The sequence below is a fragment of the Polypterus senegalus genome, chromosome 17 (assembly GCF_016835505.1).
Source record: "Polypterus senegalus isolate Bchr_013 chromosome 17, ASM1683550v1, whole genome shotgun sequence".
In the NCBI taxonomy this organism is placed as follows: Eukaryota; Metazoa; Chordata; class Cladistia; order Polypteriformes; family Polypteridae; genus Polypterus; species Polypterus senegalus.
In genome coordinates this window covers 92,319,032-92,344,004 of record NC_053170.1, presented here as the reverse complement: position 1 = coordinate 92,344,004, position 24,973 = coordinate 92,319,032, and the positions used below count along the sequence as shown (strand labels likewise).

The 24,973-nt window shown below is 45.4% G+C and overlaps 1 protein-coding gene across 5 annotated transcripts in view; it reads right to left on the bottom strand.

The window, feature by feature from the left end:
- Positions 1-24,973, bottom strand: part of pkd1b (polycystic kidney disease 1b) — a 126,218-nt gene that overhangs the window by 5,011 nt on the left and 96,234 nt on the right. For all 5 annotated transcript variants that reach the window (XM_039739716.1, XM_039739717.1, XM_039739718.1 and 2 more), the window contains 9 exons: positions 24,322-24,516; positions 21,107-21,261; positions 17,434-17,546; positions 14,743-14,857; positions 13,522-13,647; positions 8,933-9,107; positions 7,721-8,008; positions 5,866-6,000; positions 1,789-2,103 (listed from right to left, as the gene is read on the bottom strand). In XM_039739716.1, coding sequence (XP_039595650.1) covers positions 1,789-2,103; positions 5,866-6,000; positions 7,721-8,008; positions 8,933-9,107; positions 13,522-13,647; positions 14,743-14,857; positions 17,434-17,546; positions 21,107-21,261; positions 24,322-24,516 — 1,617 coding nt within the window. The remainder of the gene's footprint in view (positions 1-1,788; positions 2,104-5,865; positions 6,001-7,720; positions 8,009-8,932; positions 9,108-13,521; positions 13,648-14,742; positions 14,858-17,433; positions 17,547-21,106; positions 21,262-24,321; positions 24,517-24,973) is intronic.

Below are 24,973 nucleotides of genomic sequence, written 5' to 3'. Positions count from 1 at the left end.
CAAGAGTGGCTTCCATCTTGAATGATGGAGGGCTGTTGAGACGCTCATCCTTCTGACAGGTTCTCCCATATTAGCGGAGGACCTCTGAAGCTCTGCTATTGGGACCATTGGGTTTTTGGTCACCTCACTGACCAAGGCCCTTCTCGACCCAGATACTTCAAATTCTGTACTTTATAGAAGACAGCAATTACAGCTTTGTGTCTTCTTGGTAAGTCTCTACAAGCATTGTATGGCTAGATATGGGCAGTGGCACACACGTGCGCATGAGAGGCAGCTAAAAGGCCTGAGCGAGACTAATTCCATGCTAGACCAGGGGGTGGCGGAGTGCGCTGACTCTTTTTCTTACTTTACTGCAGACGGCAAATTCCGCCTGGCCCTGATGACACCACTTCCAGTTCCGGCCCTAGCGACATCACTTCCTGTTCGGGGGCCCTTTGATGAAGTCACTTCTGGTCCCGAGCCTATGGACGAAGCCCCTTCTGGTTCCAGCCCCTTTGATGATGTCACTTCTGGTCCTGAGCCTATGGATGAAGCCCCTTCTGGTTCCAGCCCCTTTGATGATGTCATTTCTGGTCCCGAGCCCATGGATGAAGCCCTTTTGGTTCCAGCCCCTTTGATGACATCACTTCATAGGCCCTGAGCCTATGGACAAAGCCCCTTCTCGCGCCAACCCCTTTGATGACGTCACTTCTGGTCCTGAGCCTATAGACGAAGCCCCTTCTGGTTCCAGCCCCTTTGATGACATCACTTCTGGTCCCGAGTCACTTCCCGTATTGGCCTTTAGAGATACCATTTCTTCTCTGTCCAGTCAATTCTGTTTTGGACTCTGATCTGTACACATCTGTATCAGCATTTCTTCCGATTTTGCAGCCAGGGTGGCTGCCCCAAACCTTTTTGGACTCTTTGTTGGATTTTGTGACAGCAGTTTATCCCCTTCTTCCTGGCAGGTCCTCTCAAGTTCCATTAGATTGGTTGGGAAGTGTCAAGTGCCAGCTTCAGGTCTCTCCACGCATGATCTGGGCTTTGGCTGGGCCGCTCAAGGACAGTCAGTTATAAATGTCTACAAATGGTGACACAGACAGGTGTGGTATTTGGGTACCGAAAAAAGTACCAGCATTTTTTTAATTGCGGCCCGGGAGGTAAATTCTACTTTTCAAGCTCCTCATGCTTAGTGGATGTTGGTCACAGAATTGGGAAGGCGGTAGGAGCTTTCCAAAGGATGAGCACAATTTGGAAATCAAGGGCCATCACGTTGAACACTAAAGTACGACTGAAACATAGAAAGTTAGAAATCTAATCACCAGGAAGCTAAATGTCTTCCCTCACAAATGGCTACTGCGAATTCTGGGTATCACCTATCGTGAGGAAGTACAAAGACGACGCAGGATTGCTGCTTTAAGCGTGACAAATTGTCGAATGCGGCTTGTAGGCCATGTATTACGGTTGCCAGAAGACTGACATGCCAGCATTGCTATGTAATGGATACCACCAGGTAGAAAACAGAAGAGTTTTGGTGTCGAACCCTTCAAGAAGATCTTACTGAATGTGTCAGTCTTGAAGAGGCCAAAATCATTGCAGACGACAGAGACGACTGGAGAGCAGGTGCTGCTCAAAGCGCTGTAGGCCGCTGGTGGACCTAAGTGAGTCTAAGTCATGCTTAGTGGTTCATTTGTGTGATTGGAGCGCCAAGGGAGAAGCGCTCTCAGATTGCTAAATTCAATACACGTGTCACATCTAGCTAGCTGAAATCTAGTGTTAAACAGTTCAATTAGAACTAGAGTACGGTACCTCTTTGGTCTTGCTAATTCCCATCCAGAGTTTGAACCTCTTGATGAAGAACTCGACCATCTCATAGTCCTGGGGCTCCAAGGCAGGCCTGTACTGCTCCGTCTGCACCATCTTGTAACAGCAGATCACGACGGCCCCAAAGAGTCGGCCGAACACCCAAATGATGCAGACCACATAGCTCAAGATGTACGACGGTCCAAACAGCGGGTGCTTGTGAATCATTGTGCCCAGTTGAGCTCTTCCTCGTAACATGGACACAAGCCACAGGTACGTGTGGCTGAATGTCTGAAATTCTTCCAGTGTGGTGGAGAAGAGCTAAAAGAGAAGATACACAGAGATCGGTTAACCTGTCGATTCTTAGCCATCCGCTCCACGCTGAGCCCACAATATGCAATTGTGTATGTGCTGCCCCCAAGTGGAAGTACGGAGTACTACATCTGTAACAAAGGGGGAGAGATATGACGACGGGTGCAGAAACCATGAAATCAAATGAGTCGGGAAGGGCGCATTTAGTGGCAAATCCGATTCAAGCATTCAGACTTGGGTCTCACTTCAGACTTAGTAACACACAAGGGTAACCCGCAGAACCCGATGGACCTAAAATAAAAGGCAAATAAAAACCAAGTGAAAGATAAGGAGCTGTGGATACTTTTTACATTTTTTCCAGTTCACTTCTGGTGCCTCATCTACAGCAAGTGGAACTTCTCTGTTTTGGCCGCGCGTTCTTTGTTTTCCATTTGTAAAAAATCCAGTGAGACGCTGATCACATCACCGATGTAACTTTGCTAAGTAGTGGTCTTAGTGGTCATCGCTGGAAGGATGTAAAGGCAAGGCTTTCTACTAATTGAAGATCTTCTCGAAGGTCGCCGTGCATTTCTCTCTTCTTCCTCGATTCTTGGACTTGGTCTTGCACGCCTAAGAGCCACCATGTTTGTCGGCTGTTCCACTGCTCCATATTCAGGATTACGTCTCGCTTGCCAATGTGGCTCAGTGCCAAGTCTTTCTATTGGAGAGGGTTGTGTGACTGTGTCCAGCAGGGGGCGCTCGCTCCGTGGGAATGAGTTCTTTTGTAATTGCGGCGTGTTACTTGACCCAAATCTATATAGATATACCATGAAAGATGATAGCCCTCTCTAGCGGTAAGAAGTCACATAGCAGAAATAACTTCATGTCGGCTTACACTGCAGATGATTAAAAGACAAACAAAGCTGGTGACAAGACCCGGTCCGGGAGTGGGGGTCCCAGGCATGGGGTCTGTCGGTGTTGTCGGTGCAGTGGAAGGCATTTTCAGGAACAAATTGCGTCGTCATCCATCTGTTCATTGGCTTCAAAGGTGCGCCAAGGCTTTATACCATTTTCTCCATATGCAGGGCCACCCTTAGGCGAACATGCAATTCCAAACAAGGCAACGATGCTTAAACAAGGATACAATTCCATGCTTACTTAACAGATAGAAACATCTCACGGTCTGACTGCACGCTATCTATTTGGCCCAATCCATCTTTTGTCATACTGATTGCCTGGCAGTTCTGTGTGAGCTCCTGTGCTTAATTTGGCTATGTGTGTCAGCTTTTTTATTTAGATTTATAAAATAGATTTGCACAGAGACATATTAAACGTATGCCTACAGTGACCCAACAAAAGGCTGGTTATACTGTAAGTAACAATAAGCAATGTCTCCCTTTTTGTTGTTCTGGCATTCCGTATCCTGCACTAGAAGCTCAGCAGATGGGGCTGCTCTTCTTCTTCTTCTTTCTAGTATGGTGTCCTTGTCAAATAAGTAGCCTCTGCGATTTGCTTGATGCTCAGTAGATGTCCTGTTTCTTTTTTTTTTTTTCTTCTACCATGTCACTTGGTTTTGTGAGAACTTTGCTGTAATAAACCCATGACCACAGGTCACTTCGCTGAGGTTCCTACTACCTGAACAAACTTCCGAAACATAGCAAGTTGTAAAGTAGAAGGACAAATTTTTATATTAGCATAGTGAATAGCAAATTAATATAAAGAGCCATAAAAAGTAATTAAAAGCTTCTAAAACACTAGATTAAGCATAAATTAGAATGTTAAGCAAATGAGATAGGTCAAGCAAATAGTTAACTAAAAAATCAGTTATGTTGCATTATTTTTAAGCTTACAACAGAAATTACTAGTGTGAGAACGGACAGGAAAAAAAACAAAAAAATGACGTACAGAAACCAGCTAGAACAGGATAAGAGGTTGAGAACACCTGCGTCCAAGGCTAGGAAGCTAAAAGAACGATACCACAGAGAAGGCTCTGGAAGGCACGTAACGAAACCAGCTGGATTGGGGAATCAGCAGAAAGGAAACAAAAGGCTTTTCCTGTAAGTGAGGTCACACGGATGTAATGCATGAAGAGAAACACTAGTATATTTAGGCATTAGCAAAAATATAGACGAATATATTAGAAATTAACTTTAGCATAGAAATAAAGGCAAATCAAGCATGCCAAGCAATGATTAAATGAAAGCATATACCATATTTCTTTTAATTAAAGCTTAGCTTTAGGCCACCGTTATAGAATAGCATGAAAGGCTAGAGAAGGAAGTGACACCATGAAAGACCAAATATGGAATAAAGAACATCTACCCAGTTGAAGAACCAATCAAGAATAAGCAAAACGGAAACTGGAGTGAACAATAGTCAGTATAGCCAGGTGCAGAATGAGCTAATTGAACGAGGTCAAAATGATAAGAAATTGTTATAAAAACTTCGATTGCTGCAATGTTCAGGGCTCAGCTCAATTTGGCCGCATTGGGTTGAGTCCTTGTTGTTTTTTGCATTGTTTTATTGCAATAAAGCTTTAAAACTCTGTCTGTCTAGTCCTAATAGCCTTTATCTTTAGGTAAAAAGCCTTCTGATGATTAATTTTTCGCCAGGACAGTTGGAAGCTTTTGACTAAGACCAAGATTAAGGTTTTAGCCCCAGTAATTTACGAGTAATTGTGTTACAGGCAGACAGACTTTAGCGTTTCACATACTGTATATACTAGATGTGCAGAAATCTAAGTAATCATGTAGACGTCAGCGTTCACAGTTTCAGTGCACCATCTATTGGAATTTATTTTGTAATGCAAATTGATACAAATACCTGTTGGAATGGCGAATGCAATGTGTTTCTTTACTACAAATGTTTGTGACGCACCACCTGTTGGAATGACATATGCGGTGCATTTTATTGCTACAGATGCTTTAAGCAAAAGGAGATTAAGAGGAGTCATGCTTGAAGTGTTTAAAATTACGAAGGGAATTAGTCCAGTGGATTGAGACGGTGATTTTAAAATGAGTTCATCAAGAACTTGGGGCCACAGCTGTAGACTTGTTAAGGGTAAATTTCACACAAAGTTTAGGAAGTTTTTCTTTACACAGAGAACTACAGACACATGGAGTAAGTGACCGAGGAGTGTGGTAGATGGTAGGGCTTTAGAGACCTTCAAAACACGACTTGATGTTATTTTAGAAAAATTAAGTGGGTTGGACTGGAGACTTTTGTTGAGCTGAATGGCCAGTTCTTGTCTGGATTGTTCTAATGTTGCAATTGTTGTGATTCGCCATCTGTTGGAATGACAGAGACATAGCAACCGGATGGAAACACAAACCGTTTATTAAGGTTGTTAGATCTGATCTGGAAAGGTCTGACTTCATGTTTGTTTGCCTCCAAAAAGAGTGGATCTGTGACAATTACAAGTTGAAAAAATCTGAGCTGCAGTGTGAAGACGACCAAGGCTCAAAAGTGACATTTGAGGGGTGGGAATGTGAACTTCAGGCCTTTCACTCTTACGTTTCCATGATGTGTTCCTGGCCACACCTTGTTGAAACAGAAACTACGTCACTGTGTCCCTTCTGCACATGAGTGTATAAGCGTCACACAAAAAAGGTAAACGAGGTGCGAACGTCCCCATCGTCCACTTCATATATCCCAGCAATAGATTCTGTTTTTTTTTTTTTTGCTTGGTGTGTGTTGAGCATTTTTGGAGTCTGGCTAACACTTTTCCTGGTCCCTGGAATGAGGCAATTCAAACAGACCAAAGCAGACTCGTGTCATCAGCTTGGCTCCTACCAGATAGCCGCTCTGCGCAAAGACTCCAAGAAGAAAGAGCAGCTGGACACTCGCCATGAAGAGCTCCCACCAGGCCTGTTGGACAGCCTTCCCGAACACTGACCACTTCCTCACAAACCTCAGCTGGCGAGCAATCTGCAGCAAAACAGAGAGATAGAGCAGGGTCTCGGTCACAAACATGGTGAGAAGGTACCTTGTGATTTATCTACTATGAGAAGTATCTTCATACCAATGGTCAAAAATATAAGAAAAATCATCGCTACCCATGATTCCATTTCTGCAGACTCACTTGTCCGTTCGTGACACCCATGCTTCATGACACCCGTGGCAGCTATTTTACGAATACCATGTCTGTGAGACCCTCAAATCTCCGGGGCTGCATGTATGCTTCACCGAATAGATCACCAAGTGCCCACCCAGCGCCGAGAGGTGTGGGTAAGCCATCGAATGCTATTCGTGATGGGGACTGGGGCTTGCATTTATTCCCCACAAGTCATAACCTTACACTGATTAAGTCCCTGCCAGCCGTCACTATTATCAATTGGATGGTTTAGTGAGGTCCTCGGATCTGCCTCTGCTGGGGCCGCTCACGGCTTCTACAGGACCACCTAGGAGACGATAGAACTTGACTATCGATGAAGTAGAAATCGTAACTAAGGGTCCACAGGTGATCCTGTGGTAGGATCATTACCAAACCTTGAGGGGTGAGAGAGAACAGAACAGGGGTTTCTTAATGTGTGGGTACTGGCTGGGGGTCCCAGGAGCATAGGGGCCCATGATGCTTCTGTTTTGTTATCTGCTTTGTCCAGGGGCCTATGATGCTGTAAAGAAAGCCCTGTGGTGTCCCCCCGCTGACCCCCCGTGCTGGTGTCTTGCCAGAACCTCACCTCATTATTTTCTATAGGATCAATTCTTCAGTCTTCGCAGTTTTCTTATCCTCATTAATTTTCACAAACGTAACCCCCACAGATAATGAGAATTGACCGTATCTTCCCAACACGTCTTTGTTTTCTCGTTTCATTTTAAACGAGTGTCCATTAGCCAGTGTGAACAATGTACCCGTGACTTCTTATGAGGTATTGCTGGAATGCAGAAAGGGGCGGAGCTTCCACTTGAAGTCTAATTGGTCAGTCTACCCTCTTCCCAATAAAGAGGAAGCCACTCCCCCCTGAGGAGAAGGATCATTAAGCTCCGCCTCAGACACACCCACCTGCTGCTGTTTTAAATGGCTAGCCAGACTGAATGAGGACAGTCCGATGACCCACGATAATCAGCTACCCTGAGACCAACAGATAACAGCTTCACTCCCTATTTTAATGCCAGAAAGTTGCCCAAACCCTCAGGGTGTCCATTTATTTGCCAGCCACCTACACAAAAACAATTTGCTCGAATGATTGTTAACAGGCAGAAACAGCAAATAGTCACAGACAACCCATCTTCTCACTTCACAACATCCTTCAAATTTCACGAATCATTATACTTGTCGGGTGGCACAGTGGCACAGGGGGTAGCGCTGCTGCCTCACAGTTAGGGGACCCAGGTTCGCTTCCCCAGTCCTCCCGGCATGGAGTTTGCATGTTCTCCCCGTGTCTGCGTGGGTTTCCTCCGTGTGCTCCGGTTTCCTCCCACGGTCCAAAGACGTGCAGGTTAGGTGTATTGACAATTCTAAATTGTCCCTAGTGTGTGCTTGGTGTGTGGGTGTGTGTGCCCTGTGGTGGGCTGGCGCCCTGCCCGGGGATTTGTTTCCTGCCTTGCGAACTGTGTTGGCTGGGATTGGCTCCAGCGGACCCCTGTGACCCTGTAGTTAGGATATAGCAGGTTGGATGATGGATGGATGGATTATACTTGTCCATACCTTTAGGGTTAGAATGGTTAGCAGGATGGCGGAGAGACTGGAGGCGACGTCAAAGAGCTGGGCCACCCTGCGGAAGTCGGTAAAGCCATTCGGCCTGCTCCTGTGACACTGTAGCTGAGACTTGAGGAAGGAAATGTAGGCAAAGTAGAAGCCAGCGATGCCAAGGGACAGCAGGATGATGACGACCTGCAGATACCGCCTGCCCTGTTGGAAGTACCATCCTCTTTCGCGGTAGACAGCCCAAAGTTCAGATGTCAGGAAGCACACACCGAAGACCAAAAGCATCACCTGGAAGTAGAAGACAGGAGATCTGGAAAGGGGTTTGGCATTGAAATGAGCCACGTGATGGTGGAGGAGGATATCTCCACTTGAAGTGAAATCAACGTTGTCGCTGAAAACTAGAATCAAATCGCGAGTAGCGTCATCTCTGCGTTAGGATGGCGGCCCCGCCAGACTGTGCTCTCTTGCAAAATACATGATAAACTGTAACGGAGAATAACACTTTGATAAGAGGAGGGCCGGCCAGAGATGAGCTGACCAGAGAGAGAATCGAGTGGAACTACAAGTTTATGTGCCGCCTGAAACTACACATCTAACGCCACCAGGCTGTTTGGTTTGCAAAGCCTCTGACGTTACTTCCAATGACTGTTCACCTGGAACCGACCGTCTCTTCCTGCCTGGCCTGTATTTGTGTCGTCGTCTTGGAGAGTCTAATTTCAGACTTGCGTCTTCAGAGGTGTTCTCTTTTGCTGAGAAGCAGGATTTCATTTTGTCTTTACAATAAGCGAAGACGTCGGGGCGCCCCAACTCTTTATCTGATCTTTGTCCTCTTTCACAGTGGTGTAGTCGGCAGGATTGCGAAGACTCACATGATGAGTTGTCGCCATGATTATGCAGGCCAGGCAGGAAGAGGCGGGTCCAGGTGGATGGACACCAGTAGTGGCGTCAGAGCTGGTGAGGCTGTCAATCATCTGGTCTGTAGGAGGAGGAAGAAAGAGCACCACCCTGTGGATCAGCAGGGAATTACCATCCTCAGAGCCTAAATTTAAGTGGTCCCCAAGGCGCATGTGTGTGACAGCGGGTTAGAAAATGACATATCATTAACGGGCAAAAATGACAAACAGTTATGGATAATTGACTTTCCCATTTTACAGCATATAATGCCTTCATTTAATCTCCTGAGTTGTTTTCTTTGAATGCCATCCTACGTACCATAGAAGCGTAGAGGAGGTCCAGCACAGACCCAGACTGGTAAACGTGCAGGAGCTGGATGCTGTCTGAAGAGGCCGGTGGGCCGAACTCAGGCCACTCCAACGTCATGGTCACAGTCACAAGCTGGCCAGTGTCCTGATGGTATTGTGTGAACTCCACGAAGAGCACTTTGGTCCTGCATTGAAAGTGGACACAAGTCAGGGTGAATCTCCACCACACCTAAAGCTATTCTGTTGAAGACCAAGTGACACTGAAAATAAAATGAAAGGGAACCGCACTTAACAAGAAGAATATTTCACAGTGACACACTTCTTCAAGACAAGAGCAGCAGGCAGCAACCAAGAGAGAGACCTCCACTTGTCAAAGCGAAGATGGGGCACCCTTGGCCCCAAAGAAGGCATCTCAGAGTCTCAGGACAGGCAGCAGATTCAGAAACGTTATTGTGCAATGCACATACAGACACAGGAGGGGCTTAGGGACAACTCTGTGACTGTCCCCGAGTGGTCCTGCCAGCGCCCACATCCCTGGGGAGCCCTGACAGTAGCCGTCCACCGACGATCTCCGACCAACCTGAGAGGATCTGCTGAGAAGAACGACAGAAAATCCCCAGATCCAGGTGTGTGTGAAGCTTGTGGCATCCGAACCAAGAAGACACCAGGCTGGCATTGCTGCCAAAGGGGGTTCAACGAAGTATGGAGTTTAAGTTCTGAACACTTGTGTCAGTAGTTATTCTAAAACGTTTCATAAATTTGCAAAAAGGTCTAAAATCCTGTTCTTGTGTTGTCATTCCGGGGTTCTGAGTGTTGCTAGATGAGTATAGATGATACCTTCCCCTTTTGTATTATTAATGAGTAGCCTTTGTCAGAATTCCTCAAATCCCATAGACGTATGACTTTAAAGCTGCCATCTTAACTCAAAGACTTCATTTCTGGTTTGGACTCTGACTTGTGAACATATCACAATTATTTAAACCCATTTTGCAGCCAGGGAATATTATACGGGTGGCTGCCCCAAACCTTCATGATGTCTTTTGGTCATTATTCTGACACAGTCAGAGTCGGGAGGAGGAAGACAAAGCTTGCTGAGAGGATTGGAGGAGAAAAACAAGAAGGAAAAGGAAAAGAAGTGTGTGATTATTGTGCTTGTGTCTGGGACTGGGAAGACGTTTCTCCACAAGGGAAAAGAAACAGAAATAAAAGCCGTGTGTGCTTTGAACTTGTGTCCTATACCTGTCTGTCAGGGCTGGCCTTTACACTCCATGCTAGTGCCCAGTCTACGGCAGGTTCTTATAACCCCACAAGCTGAATTGAATTGGCGTATCCTAACTACTTCTTGCCCCTCTGAATACAGATTAGTCTCAGTTAGTGACCTGCCTTGCTGTGTGTAAGCCATGGAGGGCACTCGGTTCTAACGTGTCCAATAGCATGAAAGTTAAGCATCGAAACGACTGAAGTTTTACAAGTTCAGAGAAGAGAACATTTTTTTCCAATTTTGTTTGGCCGTTTACTCTACGTGCGTGTTATGGTGTATAAAATCTACATCTTTTTCTGTATTATATTTTGCTCAGTCCCAACAAGATGAATTCAGATGTTGGAGGCATTATAATAAAAAAGACATATCCTCTTCCTTATACCTCACTTTTATAACAGTTGTTCATAGCTTAGTGCTAATTTGGTTTACAAAATGGGAAAGGAAGCCTTAGCTGATACCTCAGGCTATTGATTACTTTACGGATGGACATCTGGGACATCAGTTGGGTTTATGGCCTGGGAAAGGAAAAACTGAGGCAATATCAAAGAACTTTATTACCTGGGGAGCAAAATTCATCCATCATATTGACAGCCAGCCAATCAGGTGCATGGAACATTCGTGTGTTGTGAAACCATGGCATGAAACCTCATAATAAATATGCCTCATTTTGAAAGCAACATCAGAAGCAAAGAGACAAAGGAGAAGAAGAAAGTACAGACGAAGAAGAGGAACTGACGAAGAGGGCACTGGTCATCAGAAAGGCATCATGAACATCGATTGCTAAATCAAACGCCTCCCTGGGACATTCATCCTTGTCATCTCTACCTTTTTTCTTAAGCTTTTCCCAAAGACTATACTGTATATATTCAGACTTTCCTATCAGTACCTATTTTCTATTATTCTTTGTTCCAGTGGTACTATTATTATTCTTGTGATAAATACCATACTGCTTTTAACTTTCTATGCTTTGTCTTAATGTCTAGAGTGATTGAAGTAATAAGTTAGATTTCTCTGAGCACCTGGTGTAGCCGGATGTTTGCCATTATTTCTGTGCTGCGAGGTTTATAAGGCTGAGAGTGAGGGCGCCATTCAATAGTTAGGGACAGTAGGTATTCTTGGCTGATAAATGGCCTATAGTCAAGAGTGCTGAGTCTTTGTATGTTTAAATGTATTCTTGTAGAGCAAAAGTAATATTTAGGTCTGAGATATCACTAAAACATCGTATGTTGTTCGTGTCGATAATAAGTAAGTCTCTTGAAGTGCTGAGTGACAGGCTGTTGTGTGATTTAAAGTGCTAAGGGTGAATCAGTGTGTGTGTGTCATTCATAGGGCACTGCTGTGGTTAGGGTCTGTGTGTGTGTGTGTTCATCTTAAAGTGCAACAGTAGACCAACCCGATAACGAACTTGACGAGAACATTTACCCTTGAGAAAACAGGTAAAGGGTAAGTAGAGGGAAATACTACGATAATACAGTGTGTAACGACCTTTTTTCTTTATTCTTGTGTGGACTGTTTGCTTTGAATTTTCACAAAATCTTTGAAAAACAAACTTTAGGTCTGCGAGATTTCTTATGGCACGCGTTTGATCCTGCCTTATGCACCCAACAGCTACAACACTGGCAACCACACAACCTGATGAATGCTGCTGTGGGGTTTCAGGCGGCACACACACACTTGTTAGTTATTGAAAGTGTCCCAAGTTAAGATTTCATTTTATGGCTTTCTTCAGGACAGGTTGTCTCAATATGGCTGCCAAGTTGTGCTTCTCAGTGTGGTCAGTTCGTGGTGTGTGATGAGCTGCTGCTTCATCATGATGGTGTGAGAGAGCGAGGGAGGGTGGCAGGGGTAAAGCAACCAACTGTATACATTCTTTGTCCAAATTCTTACACCAATAGGGTGTCGTGCTACAGAATGGCCTCTGATTCAAACCAATCCCAAAACAGCAGTACTTCTGACCAATGGGGGCACACAGTACCCTTCACACCTGCCCCCAAAACCATTTGTTGAGCTGATGTTTGCCAGCTAGGTAATCTGGCTTTCATGTGAGGGTTTGTTCTAGAGGGTCCTGCAGAGAATCAGTCACTTGCCAAACTGGTTTTAGGCTTAAGCATCACACCATTGCTATTCTTATCAGTGTTATAATACTAATATTACATTGCTTTGTCTACGTTACAATTAAAAACATACAAAATTTTTAGCAACTTATATACAAAATTTCACACCACAACAATGAGGGGAAAAAAAATGAATTCCAACAATCTGAGCCCAAGGCTGCCAACATCACAAACTGTGAACAAAGGGAAGGGTCGGCAGACTTTCCGAATCCACGGTAGAAGCAATTTCCTTGCGCACATGAAATTCATTAGTCGCTTCGGATTAGGCCATCAGACCATAGCCATCCTGGCCAGCGTTTTCCACGCTGTGGACTTTTCTCATGTCGGCTTTCAGCATTTCATGTTGCTGGGGATCAGCGTTGCATAACATCCTGGCTCCCAGTGCACCTGTCAGTCACTGATAGCTAAGCTGGCATTCTGCACTTTCCACTTGCGCCCCACGTTTTACCCTTCCTGTCTCTCATCATGTTGACCTTTTGATTTTTGACTCCCACTTTCACTTTCTTTCTTAGCTGATCCATATCCCCTCTCCATGCTTTTCTAGGATTGGTTTTCTTCCCTCCAGGCTGCTAATTTCTGCTAATATGGTAAAAAAATGGATCCCCGCCAATAGAGGGCAGCATATAGTTCCAAATGAAGAGCGGGACCACTGAGGTACAGGTGGAACGGCCAGCTATGTACCCTCTGGCTATGATCGCCTAATCTCCCAACCCTGAGTGGCAAGAATAGCACCTTGTGGGCAGCGGAAACTCTGCATGAAGACAAGGTTACACATTTTTCTCAGCCATCATGAGGGGTCAGTAGCATATAAAAAATATCATTTATGGATGGAGTTTGCCTTTACAGCCTAAAGTTTTCCTCTGGCTTTGCGACTATTGGAGAGAGTGATGCTTTACAGGTGTCACTAGAGGGGCCGAGGGCTTGGGGACAACTTGAAACCTTCCTAGAGAACCAAAGGTGTCACTGGTGAGCCTGGGCTGGAGATCATCCAGATAGCACTGTCACGATTCTACATCCAAAAGGGGAGGGAAGCCATCAAAACCCCTGGCCTCACAGTTGAAGCTTAATTTAAGTAACGAATGGATTAAATACAAAACTGGGTAAGATGTCATAACGGAAAGAGCCCAAGGAATGTACGCTCCAGGTCTTTGCCTGCAAATTCAACTTCCCACGAGTCGTTTGGCTCATCACTAGCTGTGGTTGGCCTTCATCACCACCGCTCACCTGCTGTTTATCCATGATGCTCTCTGTAGGCGGATCAGAATTTCTTCTGTTTCCTTGTCGCTCTCTCCCAGCTCCACAGACTCCCCTCCATCGTTGTAAACTCCAAATTGCCCCCAGTACCAGAATCTAAAGAGAGCAAAGAAGAAATGAGGTGGTTTATCAAAAATAAGATAAATTGGTTTTCACAACCAGATGATTTCACCTACCATCTAAATCAGCCTTAAGGATTTCCTTCAACAAAGATGGAATGGCTGGGATAATGTGAGGATGAGGATGGAGCCAAGCAATGCCAATGCCAAACAGAATAGTGTGTACCAGCAGGCAAATTGCATGGAGTGACGACAGTGCAGACAGCAGGGTGGGGAAAAATGTGATCATGGTGAGCTTTGCTGAACAGCCAATCAGATTGCGTGTTTATGTCACATGATTGGTACACAGAAAACTCCAAGAAGAGTCTGGCTGTGGCCCACAGAACTCCATGACACGTCTGCTCCTGAGTAAGATGACTACACCCCAACCGTAACCTTACCCAAAATGGAAGGAGGTTTTACAATAACGATGTGCCAGGAAAACGGGCGTGTCGGGAAAGACACAAATGACGCAAAGGCTGCTAAACGTCATGGGGCGGGTACAATCTGATTGGCTCGCCAACTGAGCACAGAGAGTGGAGGTCTGCAGCTGGCAGCAGCAGTGGCAGCAAGTGGATAAGTGTGAGGGGAAGGGGAAGTGAAGCTGGATTTTCATTGGTTGGTTGGCTCAAGAGAGGTAGATGTTTGCTGATGAAGAGGCGTGTCTATGTTAATTGCATTAGTCATTATGTTAATTAGTAATACATTTGTTATTTGTTAAATTGATAAGTTTCGGTCTGATAAGTCTATGCAAATGAACTATACTGGCCTCTACCGGTTTTCAGTTGTACTGTGATGTGGACTTTAGGCCATAGTGCCCACCCCTAGCACATATGCAGTAACTCAGGACCGAGACCCTGGTGGTGTGTCTGTGCAAGTGTTTACAGGGGTCTAGAGGACTGGGATGATGGCACTTAGGGGACACAGCAAGAGGGGGGCACTGCTGTCATCAAAAATCACAAGAAAGTTTGACCCCGCAACAATGCATTTGGGGCTTGGGGTCTCTGGGGGAGGAGCTCCACATAGACCATGACATTCAGGCAGGCAGCAGGCATCAGACGCTCTGCCCACGAGTGTGCCAGGGCTCACTTACCCTGCAGATCCAGGTGATGAGCACGGTGGTCTTTCACTTGTCCCCCTGTGCATGTCCTCGCTGCTAAATGTTTTATTCCTTCCGTGACTTTGCTCGCCTTCCCCAAAGTAACATCCTGCCAGTAAGAAGATGACAAGGGGTTAGGGTTTGAACGTTCTGGGTAGAGACGTTCTAACATTCAGGTCACCAAATGGACACTCAGGGGGGCTTAAAAAACAACCCGTTTCTCCATGATTTGGCTTGACTGAACTTTCTACAGGTGACCATAATACTATTAATGCCACTACTACTACTACATGCTGCATGTTGTGCACACATGCATGTACAAATCTCACCATACTCGGTAAACGTGATGCTACTGCTAAGTCTACCGTCTCCTTCAAAATAAATAACAGCTGATATCACCATGGCAATGACTAGAAAACTGACATCTTTTATTGTGACATTAGACCCGATGGAGGGTCTCCACGCAGACTGAAGAATGTTGGACTCATTTACAAAACACAGTTGAGAAACAAATCAGTGAACACCAATCAGCACACAGATAAATGGTACAATCCATATCTACACATATACAAAAGCCCAATCCCACTTACTCACTCATCACAACATCTACTGAACCATGAGGACTTGGGACTTGAAATTTGGGATGTAGGTTACCCTTGGCCCATAGGTGCTCGCTAAGAAACGGTTTTAAAAATTTCGTGGTCCAAGCGCGTTCTGTCTGTATGCCTGTCCGCTTTTCACAAGAGAATTACTTAACGGATTTAGTTTGGGTTGTTTTCTATAATTTCCGGTTGATTTTGCGACTTCTTTCATCGCGCTAAGTATCAGAGTTTGCTTGCGGTACTGATGTATTTATGCAAATCCAACAGAGTGGCTGTGGGCCGAGAGCAAGGGGGCGGGGCCTTCGTCATTCACTCACCAGCCTCCATTCGAGTCGCTCTACGCATCGCCACGTGTTGGAGTGCACCTCGCCTCCGCTTAGCTAGCGATACGTGTTTGTTCAAAAGACATTATCATCTACAAATTGTAACGTTTGACGTTTTTGAGAAAGAGAGATCAGAGCTCCATGTGTTTTAGTGGGTAGCTGCTGATTGCCAGAGATATCACAGCCATGTGCTTTTTTCCCCACGCGGGGAATGCTCTCCGGTCAGAGCTGAACACGATCAGATACAGTGCCAACGTCTATCGATTTGTAAAGCCTGTCCTGTTTCATAACTATGTGGGCATAGCCATGGGGTACAGCTATCTATGTATATACGAAGGGAAGTCAAAAAGTAAAGGAATTTTTTTAATTACTCTTTTCAGAGTTTGGTAACACTGCTCGTATCCAGCGCTGAATGAGTGTAGTCGCCAACACTTCTATACAACGTGTAACTCTTATTCCCGCGTTATTCGTTGGAGTGTAGCAGACCGTTAAACATGACAGCTCCATTGTCGATCTGCACCAAAGAGGAAATGAGGGCAGTGATTCGCTTTTTGTTTGCGGACATTATTCGTCGAATGCAAGCACAGTATGGTGACAACTGTTTATCTCGAAGCAAGATCTACGAATGGATAGAGCGCTTCAAACAGGGAAGGACTTCTTTATGTGACGAAGATGAAGTGATGCAAGTGATGAAGAAGTCATTGATGCGGTGCAAAATTGGTTGCAGATGCAACCGAAAAACTTTTCTTCCGACGGAATCAAAAAACTTGTGAAACGTTGGGAAAAGTGCATTGAAATCCAGCGAGGTTATGTAGAAAAATAAGGTATGTTTCACATTTCTATCATTAGAATAAATGCCCCTTTTCTCAAATGTCCCTTTACTTTTTGACTTCCCCTCGTATAAAAGTCAATGTATGTGTGTATGTTTCAGCAACACTTCCGAATGGCTGGAGTGATTTTCATGAAACTTGGTACACATGTTCCTCATTGGTCGACTAAAAATACTGTAGGGTCAAATCAACCCTAACACACCCCCTTCTGGGTAGGGTGGGGGGTGATCTAGCGCTCTTGTATGCATGTTATCATCCGGTTGACCCTTGGAGCGACCACCAGAGGGCGAACTGGAGGTGACTGCCAGCATTCTTTATGTTTGGTTGCCACCACCGTGCCCGCCTGTTGCTTTTAAAATAAAATAGAGTTGGATGTCAACTGGATGAGTTGACCACAAGACAAGCACATTAGTGAGTCTTCATTGTTTGTTAAGTTATTTTTATTTTTTAAGTTGTGTTTTTTTTTATTATATTTTTCTCAAACAATAAAAAAAAAATACTTTGTTTTCTTCTTGGGCAACGGCGGGCATTTCAGTTAGTCATTGTATAAAAGAGATTAAAAGTCTTGGCCAAAACATCCCATCATTAATAAAGACCTTCTTATTTATCAATTCTTAAAATGAAGAAAATGAAAAGAATTAATTTCCCTTATCTCGTTGTTTTCAGGTTGAACTTGCTGTAAAGAAATGATCCAGAAAGTACATGAAAAGCAAGCTGAGAAACACAAACTCATGCAGAACGTTCTTCCTAACACTACTTCCCAATTTACACAGCAAACCAGGACCACCATCCTCAGGGCCCACCTTGCCAGGCAGCCATCAAGTCTTTACACACCAGGGCAAGAGGCCTGAAGAAAAGGGGCTGCTGATGACCGTCTTGTTATGAATCTCCTAAATGGTCCTCTTGTCCACTAACAGATGGGCCACCTACCATTCTGAAAGCACAGCTGTCTGAGCCGTGGCACCCCGAGCAGGCTGAAAGCGGGGTTCTTGTAAAGATGGGGTATTAGCAGGGAGTCCATCCACCTCCAGACGTCGCCAGTGCTGTAGGGTAGAAGATTCACAGTTTCAAACGATCCAGCAGTTCACATTCAAGTCTGAAACACTGCCTGTCTGGAAACCTGCAATCAAGAACTCACAGATCCAGCATCCTGGGTTCACATCCCACACCTGTGACCGTCTGTGTTTAGTTTTAATGCTCTCCCCATGTCCCCCATGTACTGAGGGATTTGGAAATTGTAGAGGGAGAAGTGCTGCTCGGATGAAATAGGCTGAAATCAAACCAATCACCAGGGCCAGGTCATACTCATCCTTGAGTTCTTAAGGATATAAACCCTTGCCACATATTTTTAGGAAGGCACTGAGCTCTGGGGAAATTCCAAATAGGGCTGGAAAATGGCAAATATTATCCCGTTATATAAAAAAATGTGATGGGGCGAATCCAGACAGCTGCAGGCCATTAAACTTAATGTCCATCACAGGTACATTAATGGAAGGAATTATTAAAGATGGAGCAACACATGGCAAGGAGTTTGAGAAAGATTTGGATAAGGGGCCACGTGAGAGGTTGGGCATCAGACTAAAAGAAGTAAGAAGTGGGTAGGTGGGTACAGAATTGGCTATTACACAGGAAGCATAAGGCAGTGGTTCTCTACCTGGGCATAAGGCAGTGGTTCCCCTAGGGGCTGGCCCCTAAAGTAACAAAAGGCGCAAAGATGCGAAAAAAAATGTGAAAACAAAAATCAAAAATATGAAAAAAACATCTGTTGAAACCAAAACAAATGAACTTAAACTACATTCTGATACTAGAACAATAAATATAGAGTTAGATAAATGTTGATAACAGTTAAGTAGGCGTAATAAAATATGCATCTACATTTCAAAAAAATGTTAGGTGGGGCGCAATTAAAACTGTTATGAAAACTCGGGTCGCAAATACTTAAAGATTGAGAAACGCTGGCATAAGGTGATGATGTGAGGAACCTTATATGAAACAAATGAGAGGACGTGTTGAGAAACATGACTGACGTGTAACGCAAAGGCCGCTAAACGCCATGGGGCAGGTGCAATCTGATTGGCTCGCCAACTGAGCACACAGAGTCGAGGTCTGCAGCTGGCATCAGCAGTGGCAGTGAGGGGATAAGCGTGAAGAGAAGGGGGAGTGAAGCTGGATTTTCATTGGTTGGTTGGCTCAAGAGAGGTAGATGTTTGCTGATGAATCTGCTTAGGTAGCAGGTGCATAAGAGGCGTGTCCATGTTAATTGCATTAATCATTATGTTAATTAGTAATACATTTGTTATTTGTTAAATTAATAAGTTTCGGTCTGATAAGTCTATGCAAATGAACTATACTGGCCTCTACCAGTTTTTGATGTGGACTTTAGGCCATAGTGCCCACCCCTAGCACATATGCAGTAACTCAGGACTGAGACCCTGGCGGCGTGTCTGCAAGTGTTTACAGGGGTCTAGAGGACACACCGAAGGTGTTTATCCCTGTTAACTGGGCCGATGAACTGCAGTCGGCCGTTTTTGTTTTGCCGAAGTGCTCGCCTCAACTTGTGTATTAGCGGCTAAGCGAGTTTGTCTTTGCTCAGAGATTTCGTTGTAAGCGAGGTTTTCTCTCCTCAGAGGTTTCGTTTTGCCGATGTGCTCGCCCCCCTTGTCTATCATCGGGTAAGCGAGATTCTCTCTCCTTGACAGTTTCGTTTTGCTGATGTGCTCGCCTCGCTTGTCTATTAGCGGCTAAGCGAGTTTGTCTTTCCCCGGTGGTTTCACTTTGGTGACAGACTCGCTTTTTTTCAGCTTCATGCTGTAGCCTCGCACTTCTGGGCTAGACAGACAGACACACACACACACTTCCACGTGTAGACATTTATATATAAGATATCCAGGCCGGAGTGAATCCAACAGAACATACAGTCGTCATTCAGTCTTCAGTGGCAGATGATGACATCTACAGTATATCCGGTAAGGTGGTGGGATTCCGGCTTCTCTGTGGTTTCTCCTCATTTTATATCCTCGAGTGTTGGTGAGTCTTGCCAGATATGCGTAGCTGCCATCTGGGCTGCGCTCTTCTCAGACCAATATATATAGTGCCTTTCACACCGGCTCCACTCTGATTAATTGAAAGGAACTACTCTGGCTGTCTCTCTCCTAGGAGGATTTGTTTTGCTGGCGTGCTCACCTTAAGTTTGTGCATTAGCGGAGGGAGGAAAAGTAAAAGGGATACCGTTATGGCGATGTTAGCGGCTAAGCGACTTTGTCTTTTTTCTGAGGTTTCGTTTTGCAGATGTGCTGTGGCCTCGCTTGTGTTATTAGTGGCTAAGCGAGTTTCCTCTTTCCTCGGAGGCGGAGCTCTTATCTCGACTCCACCTCTCACTTCTGGGCAGGACAGACACACACACTTCCACGCGTAGACGTAGTGACATTAAGAGAGGCGTCCAGCTGGGGTCAGTGCTGGGGCCGCTGCTATTTTTAATGTACAGGGTGGTCCAGATCTAATTATGCAGATCCAGATCGTCTGGATGACTTTGATTTATGCGGGGATGATTCCAGTTCGGCGCGAAGACGATTCTTCATGTCGTCAGTTTGCACACTTCACGATGGTCTGGGATTTTTCGGGTGTTATAGCGTAATGACAATTGCATAATTAGATCTGGACCACCCCATATGTAAAGGATTTGGATAGGAATATAAATAACAAGCTAGTTAAGTTTGCAGAAGATGCCATGATAGGTGGTTGGCAGATAATCTTCAATCCATTATATCATTACAGAGGAACTGGGACAGAAGACAGGGTTGGGCAGATTTGTGGCAGATGAAATTTAAAGTCTATAAATGTAAAATATTACATATAGGAAGTAAAAATGTGAGGTTTGAATACACAGTGGGAGGTTTCGAAAATCAAAATGATTAGGATTTAGGAGTCATAGTGGACTCGGCAATATCATGTGCCAGAAAGTGTTTAGAAGCCATGAAGAAGGCTTGTCAGGTTATATAGCGCCCTGCTGTGTGGAGTACAAGTCATAGGAGGTTATTCTGAAGCTTTATAACACACTGGTGAGGCCTCATCTTGAGTCCATTGTACTGTTTTGGTCTCCAGGCTACAAAAATGACATAGCAGCAGTAGAGAAGGTCCAGAGAAGAGCGACTAGGCTGATTCGGGGGCTACAGGGGATGAGTTACGAGGAAAGATTAAAAGAGCTGAGCCTTTAAAGGAGATGAAGAGGAGACCTGACTGAAGTGTTTAAAATTATGAAGGGAATTAGTCCAGTGGATCAAGACGGTGACTTGCTCATCAAAAACATGGGGACACAGTTGGAATCTTGTGAAGGGTAAATTTAGCACAGACATTAGGAAGTTTTCCTTCACACAGAGGACCACAGACACTTGGTCAGGTAGTGTGGTAGACAGGAGGACTTTAGGGGATCTTCAAGAAGCGGACCTGATGTCTGAGTGTGTCTTTCTCCCCACATCTCTAAAGATGTGCACGCCAGGTGAACTGGCAGCTTTAGAACAGCACCACATCCCAAATCTCAGCTACAAGAGAAATGCAATGAGAAGAAGAAGAAGCCGATGGTTTCCACACATCAAAATCTCCGTACCTCCTGACTGTGGCGAAGCCGACGTCTTCGTGTTCGGAGGAGACGAGGGTCCGTCGGACTGTGGCGTGCAGCTGTCTCCCACTGCTGTCGTGTGTGCCGCCCTGGTAGTTCACAAGTAGGACCACCAGCAGAAAGAGCAGGTGAATGACACACTTCTGTTGGGAGAGAAAAGTTCAAGCATCAGACACAGGGGTCAGGAAAGAGTCCCTGTTCAGTTAGTCGCCTTCTGGCAAGTTGTCATGGCGGTGTCGGGCAGCAGAACCCTGGTACACAACTCCACTTTCGCAAATTCATTAACACCCCTTTAGCAGAGTGAATGCTTAGGAAGTTCACGTCTTCTATCCTTCCCTTCTGACTCAGTCGTGTCTCCCGCATTGGTTGTGACTCACTAGCACCCCCTTTCTGTCTCCTCACTGCTTTGATTTTATTTTCTTTGGAATTTTTCTAGCTTGCCCTGTGGTGGGCTGGCGCCCTGCCCAGGGTTTTGTTTCCTGTCTTGTGCCCTATGCTGGCTGGGATGGGCTCCAGCAGACCCCTGTGACCCTGTAATTAGGATATAGCGGGTTGGATAATGGATGGATGGCTGGATTTTTCTAGCCTTTCACAACACGTTTTGTTCATTTGGTGTTAACTAATATTGAAATGTGTAGAATTCAATTATCACAACCATTTTGATGGAGTTGGGCTATTTTTACATTTTGTTGTGACACCGTTTTTTCCTTAGTAACCTACAGAACATTACAAAACAGAACGGACCATTCAGGCTAACAAACTCGTCCATCCCATTCACCTCCATTATCCAATAATAACTTCAAGTCAAGATTTGAAGGTCAGCCCCTGAAGTCCTGCTGTCCAGCACACTCCTTGGTGGTGTCACACACGTGCGAATAGGAGGCAGCTAAAGGGCCGGAGTAATGGTAATAAAACATGGGGGCGGCAGAGTGTGCTGTAGTTCTCTACAGACCTTTCTCGGGAAATCCTGCAAGGTTTCGGCGCCTCAGAAGACATCACTTCCAGAACCGGCCCCTTTGATGATGTCACTTCCAGCACCGGGCCCTGTGCTGACATCACTTCCGGTCTAGACGACATCACTTGTGGTTCTGGCCCTTTTGATGACATCACTTCGTCTAAAGCCTCCATCTTTGTCTATTGTAATCAATTCTGTTGTGGACTCTGTTCTATGCACATTGTGCTTAAAAAACTTAAACTTTTGCAGCTGGGAAAAACAATAAATGGGTGGCTGCCCCAAATCTTTATGATGTCTGTGCTGTATTATTAGCACAGTGGTCACCCAATGCAGGGACGTTCTTAGGCATACAGGAGCTACACATCCGCGTAGGGCCCTGACCGTGAGGGGGGCCCCGACTTACAATTCTTATTTTATTTTTTTTTTGTTGGGCTGTGGGCCTGGGGCCCCTGTCATGCCCCTGGCACTGCAGCCATCTGTGCCAGTCCCTCACGTCGTGTGTCAAGATACCTCCCTCATCCTAAATTTTATCGTTCTGAGAACACCTTCCTGAGCTCAGGACCCCCCCCCATGTGGGGCCTACACATCCAGGTCCTGCACATTTCTGAACCGCATAGGGCCCCCAAACTGCTAAAAATGGGCCTGCCCGACGTATAATCGATAAAATGCGCCTTAGACAACCAGGAGTGAATTGTGCTTAAAACTGGGTGGGAACAATTAGACGGCTCGTTGAGTGACACATTTCTAAACCAATCCAAATCCTCATGAAGGCGGGGCTCAAAGTAGGGGCGGGGATTTTGAGCTGCACAAATCAGCAGTGCTCTCGTTAACCTGTCCTGACTGAAGCTTCAGTTTATGATGAATCGTCTCCTAAAAAGACCCCATTAAACATCTGAATGTCTGTGCAGAGAGCACATCGCACATTTTAAAAATAAACATAACTTGACGCAAGGGAAAAAACTTTTCTGTAGCATCAGATTATACCTTGGCATTCCACGGCATTAATGGACGAGTGGTAAAAATGAACAATACGGCGTTGCAGGTGCAGGTGGGCTCTCTGTTGTTCACCGTCACAACGATACTGAGGGAGTTGATGTAGGCTTGAAAGAACTGGCAGCTATTTTCATGAAAATATGAAGTGCAGAACTGCAAATGGTGTGTCACACTCAAAAGGACCGGTGATGAGAGAGCTGATCACGAAGAGCCACCGGAGATGCGGATTTCAGTCCTCAAAACACCCAAATCATTAAATCATAAAACGACGAGGCTGCACCTTCTGACTGCACATCGAAATGAATGACTAAAGACATTTCCCACTGTGTATCCGCGTACCGCTGCAGAATTTATTTTGAAGTCACAGCTTGGGCCCACTTCTTCACACCTCGATAAAAGTCAATGAGGTTCCAGCTTAAAGCATCTGCTGTCTCTTTGTCCAGCTCCCCTTTACTCTTCATCTCCTCCTTGACTGGTCTTTTACTAGTAAAATATTAACGATAACTTCTTTGGATCAACCTTCACGTTTACTGCAAATGTTATTCTTGGGTGTTGACACACATGCATGGGTGACGCCAGGATGGCCTTTTTAAGATCCTGCTCACCCTAGACTGACAGAAGCGGATTCACGGTGAGTGAGTTCTCACATTCTGTCGCAGGAGTCTGCACGGGAGGCAACTTAAGGGGTCTAGTGAACGTAGTTACCCGCCGAGCCAGGGGTTGGCACTGTTTTCTGATCCTTTCTCTGTTTCTCCCTTTGCAGCCTGGGTGAATGACGGCCCTTCCATCACTGATGTCATTTCCGGGGTCCCTCCTCCTGGACCCGCCCCTTCCTGCCATTTTCGTTCATAGACCGGCACACCAGCTACCTCCTTCAGTTCTGTTCGCACTCGTGTCTGCAAAGACATCTCCGCCAGTAATTGCGCTTTTATTTACACATAGACGCCCGTGCCAAGGTTACCAAGGTGGTACCCCAACTCATTATCTGTGTTCTTTGTGTCAATTTACACCCTTGCTAAATATTTTTCGACTTTTTGTTTGCGTTTAAAACCTAATGAAAGACCAGCCTGACCTTTGGATAACGCTCTTTTTTTTTGATGATCCTCTCTTTTTCCCATTCATTCTCTCTCAGAGTCAGCACACCCACTAATTCACCATCACCCCTTAGGTTCCCAAGCCTAACAACTTGCTCCACTGGCCTCCTTACCCTTAGCACTGTCTGTGCCCCCAAAAATCCCTCAGATGGGACCCTCACCTTCATAAGTGTGTGCAGAGCTCGGACTTTGCGGGCCTCCTCCTTGGCGTGCAGTAAGGCGTATCCATAAGGGGCCCTCACTTTTCCGATCCTCTCAAACGCTTTCTTTATGAGTGGCTCCTCCACCAGGGTGTCTCCGTCATCAGGGTCCACAGGTTTCAGAACAAGTGCCAGGAAGAGGGCTTCTAAAACGACCTGAAACATAAGAAAGAAAGAAAGAAAGAAAGAAAGAAAGAAAGAAAGAAAGAAAGAAAGAAAGAAAGAAAGAATTGCCAATAATTGTGGAGGGTGATGTAGAAGGTGACAATGTTTAGAATGCTAGAATTCATCAATAAATATATATATATTGCTTTTTACCAATCCGGTTATTTTTGTGTCTCACTTCTGGCCTGTCGCTTTGACGTCACATGTGATGAAGACCATGGAGCGGCTGCTGCTTCACCACCTGAGGCCACAGGTCCATCACACCCTCGACCTTCTGCAGTTCGCATACCAGGAGAAGGTGGGAGCGGAGGATTCCATCATCTATATGTTCCCACTTGGACAGAGGCAGTGGTGCTGTAAGAATTAGGTTTCTGGACTTCTCCAGGACCTTCAACACCATCCAACCTCTGCTCCTTAGGGACAAGCTGGCAGAGATGGGAGTAGATTC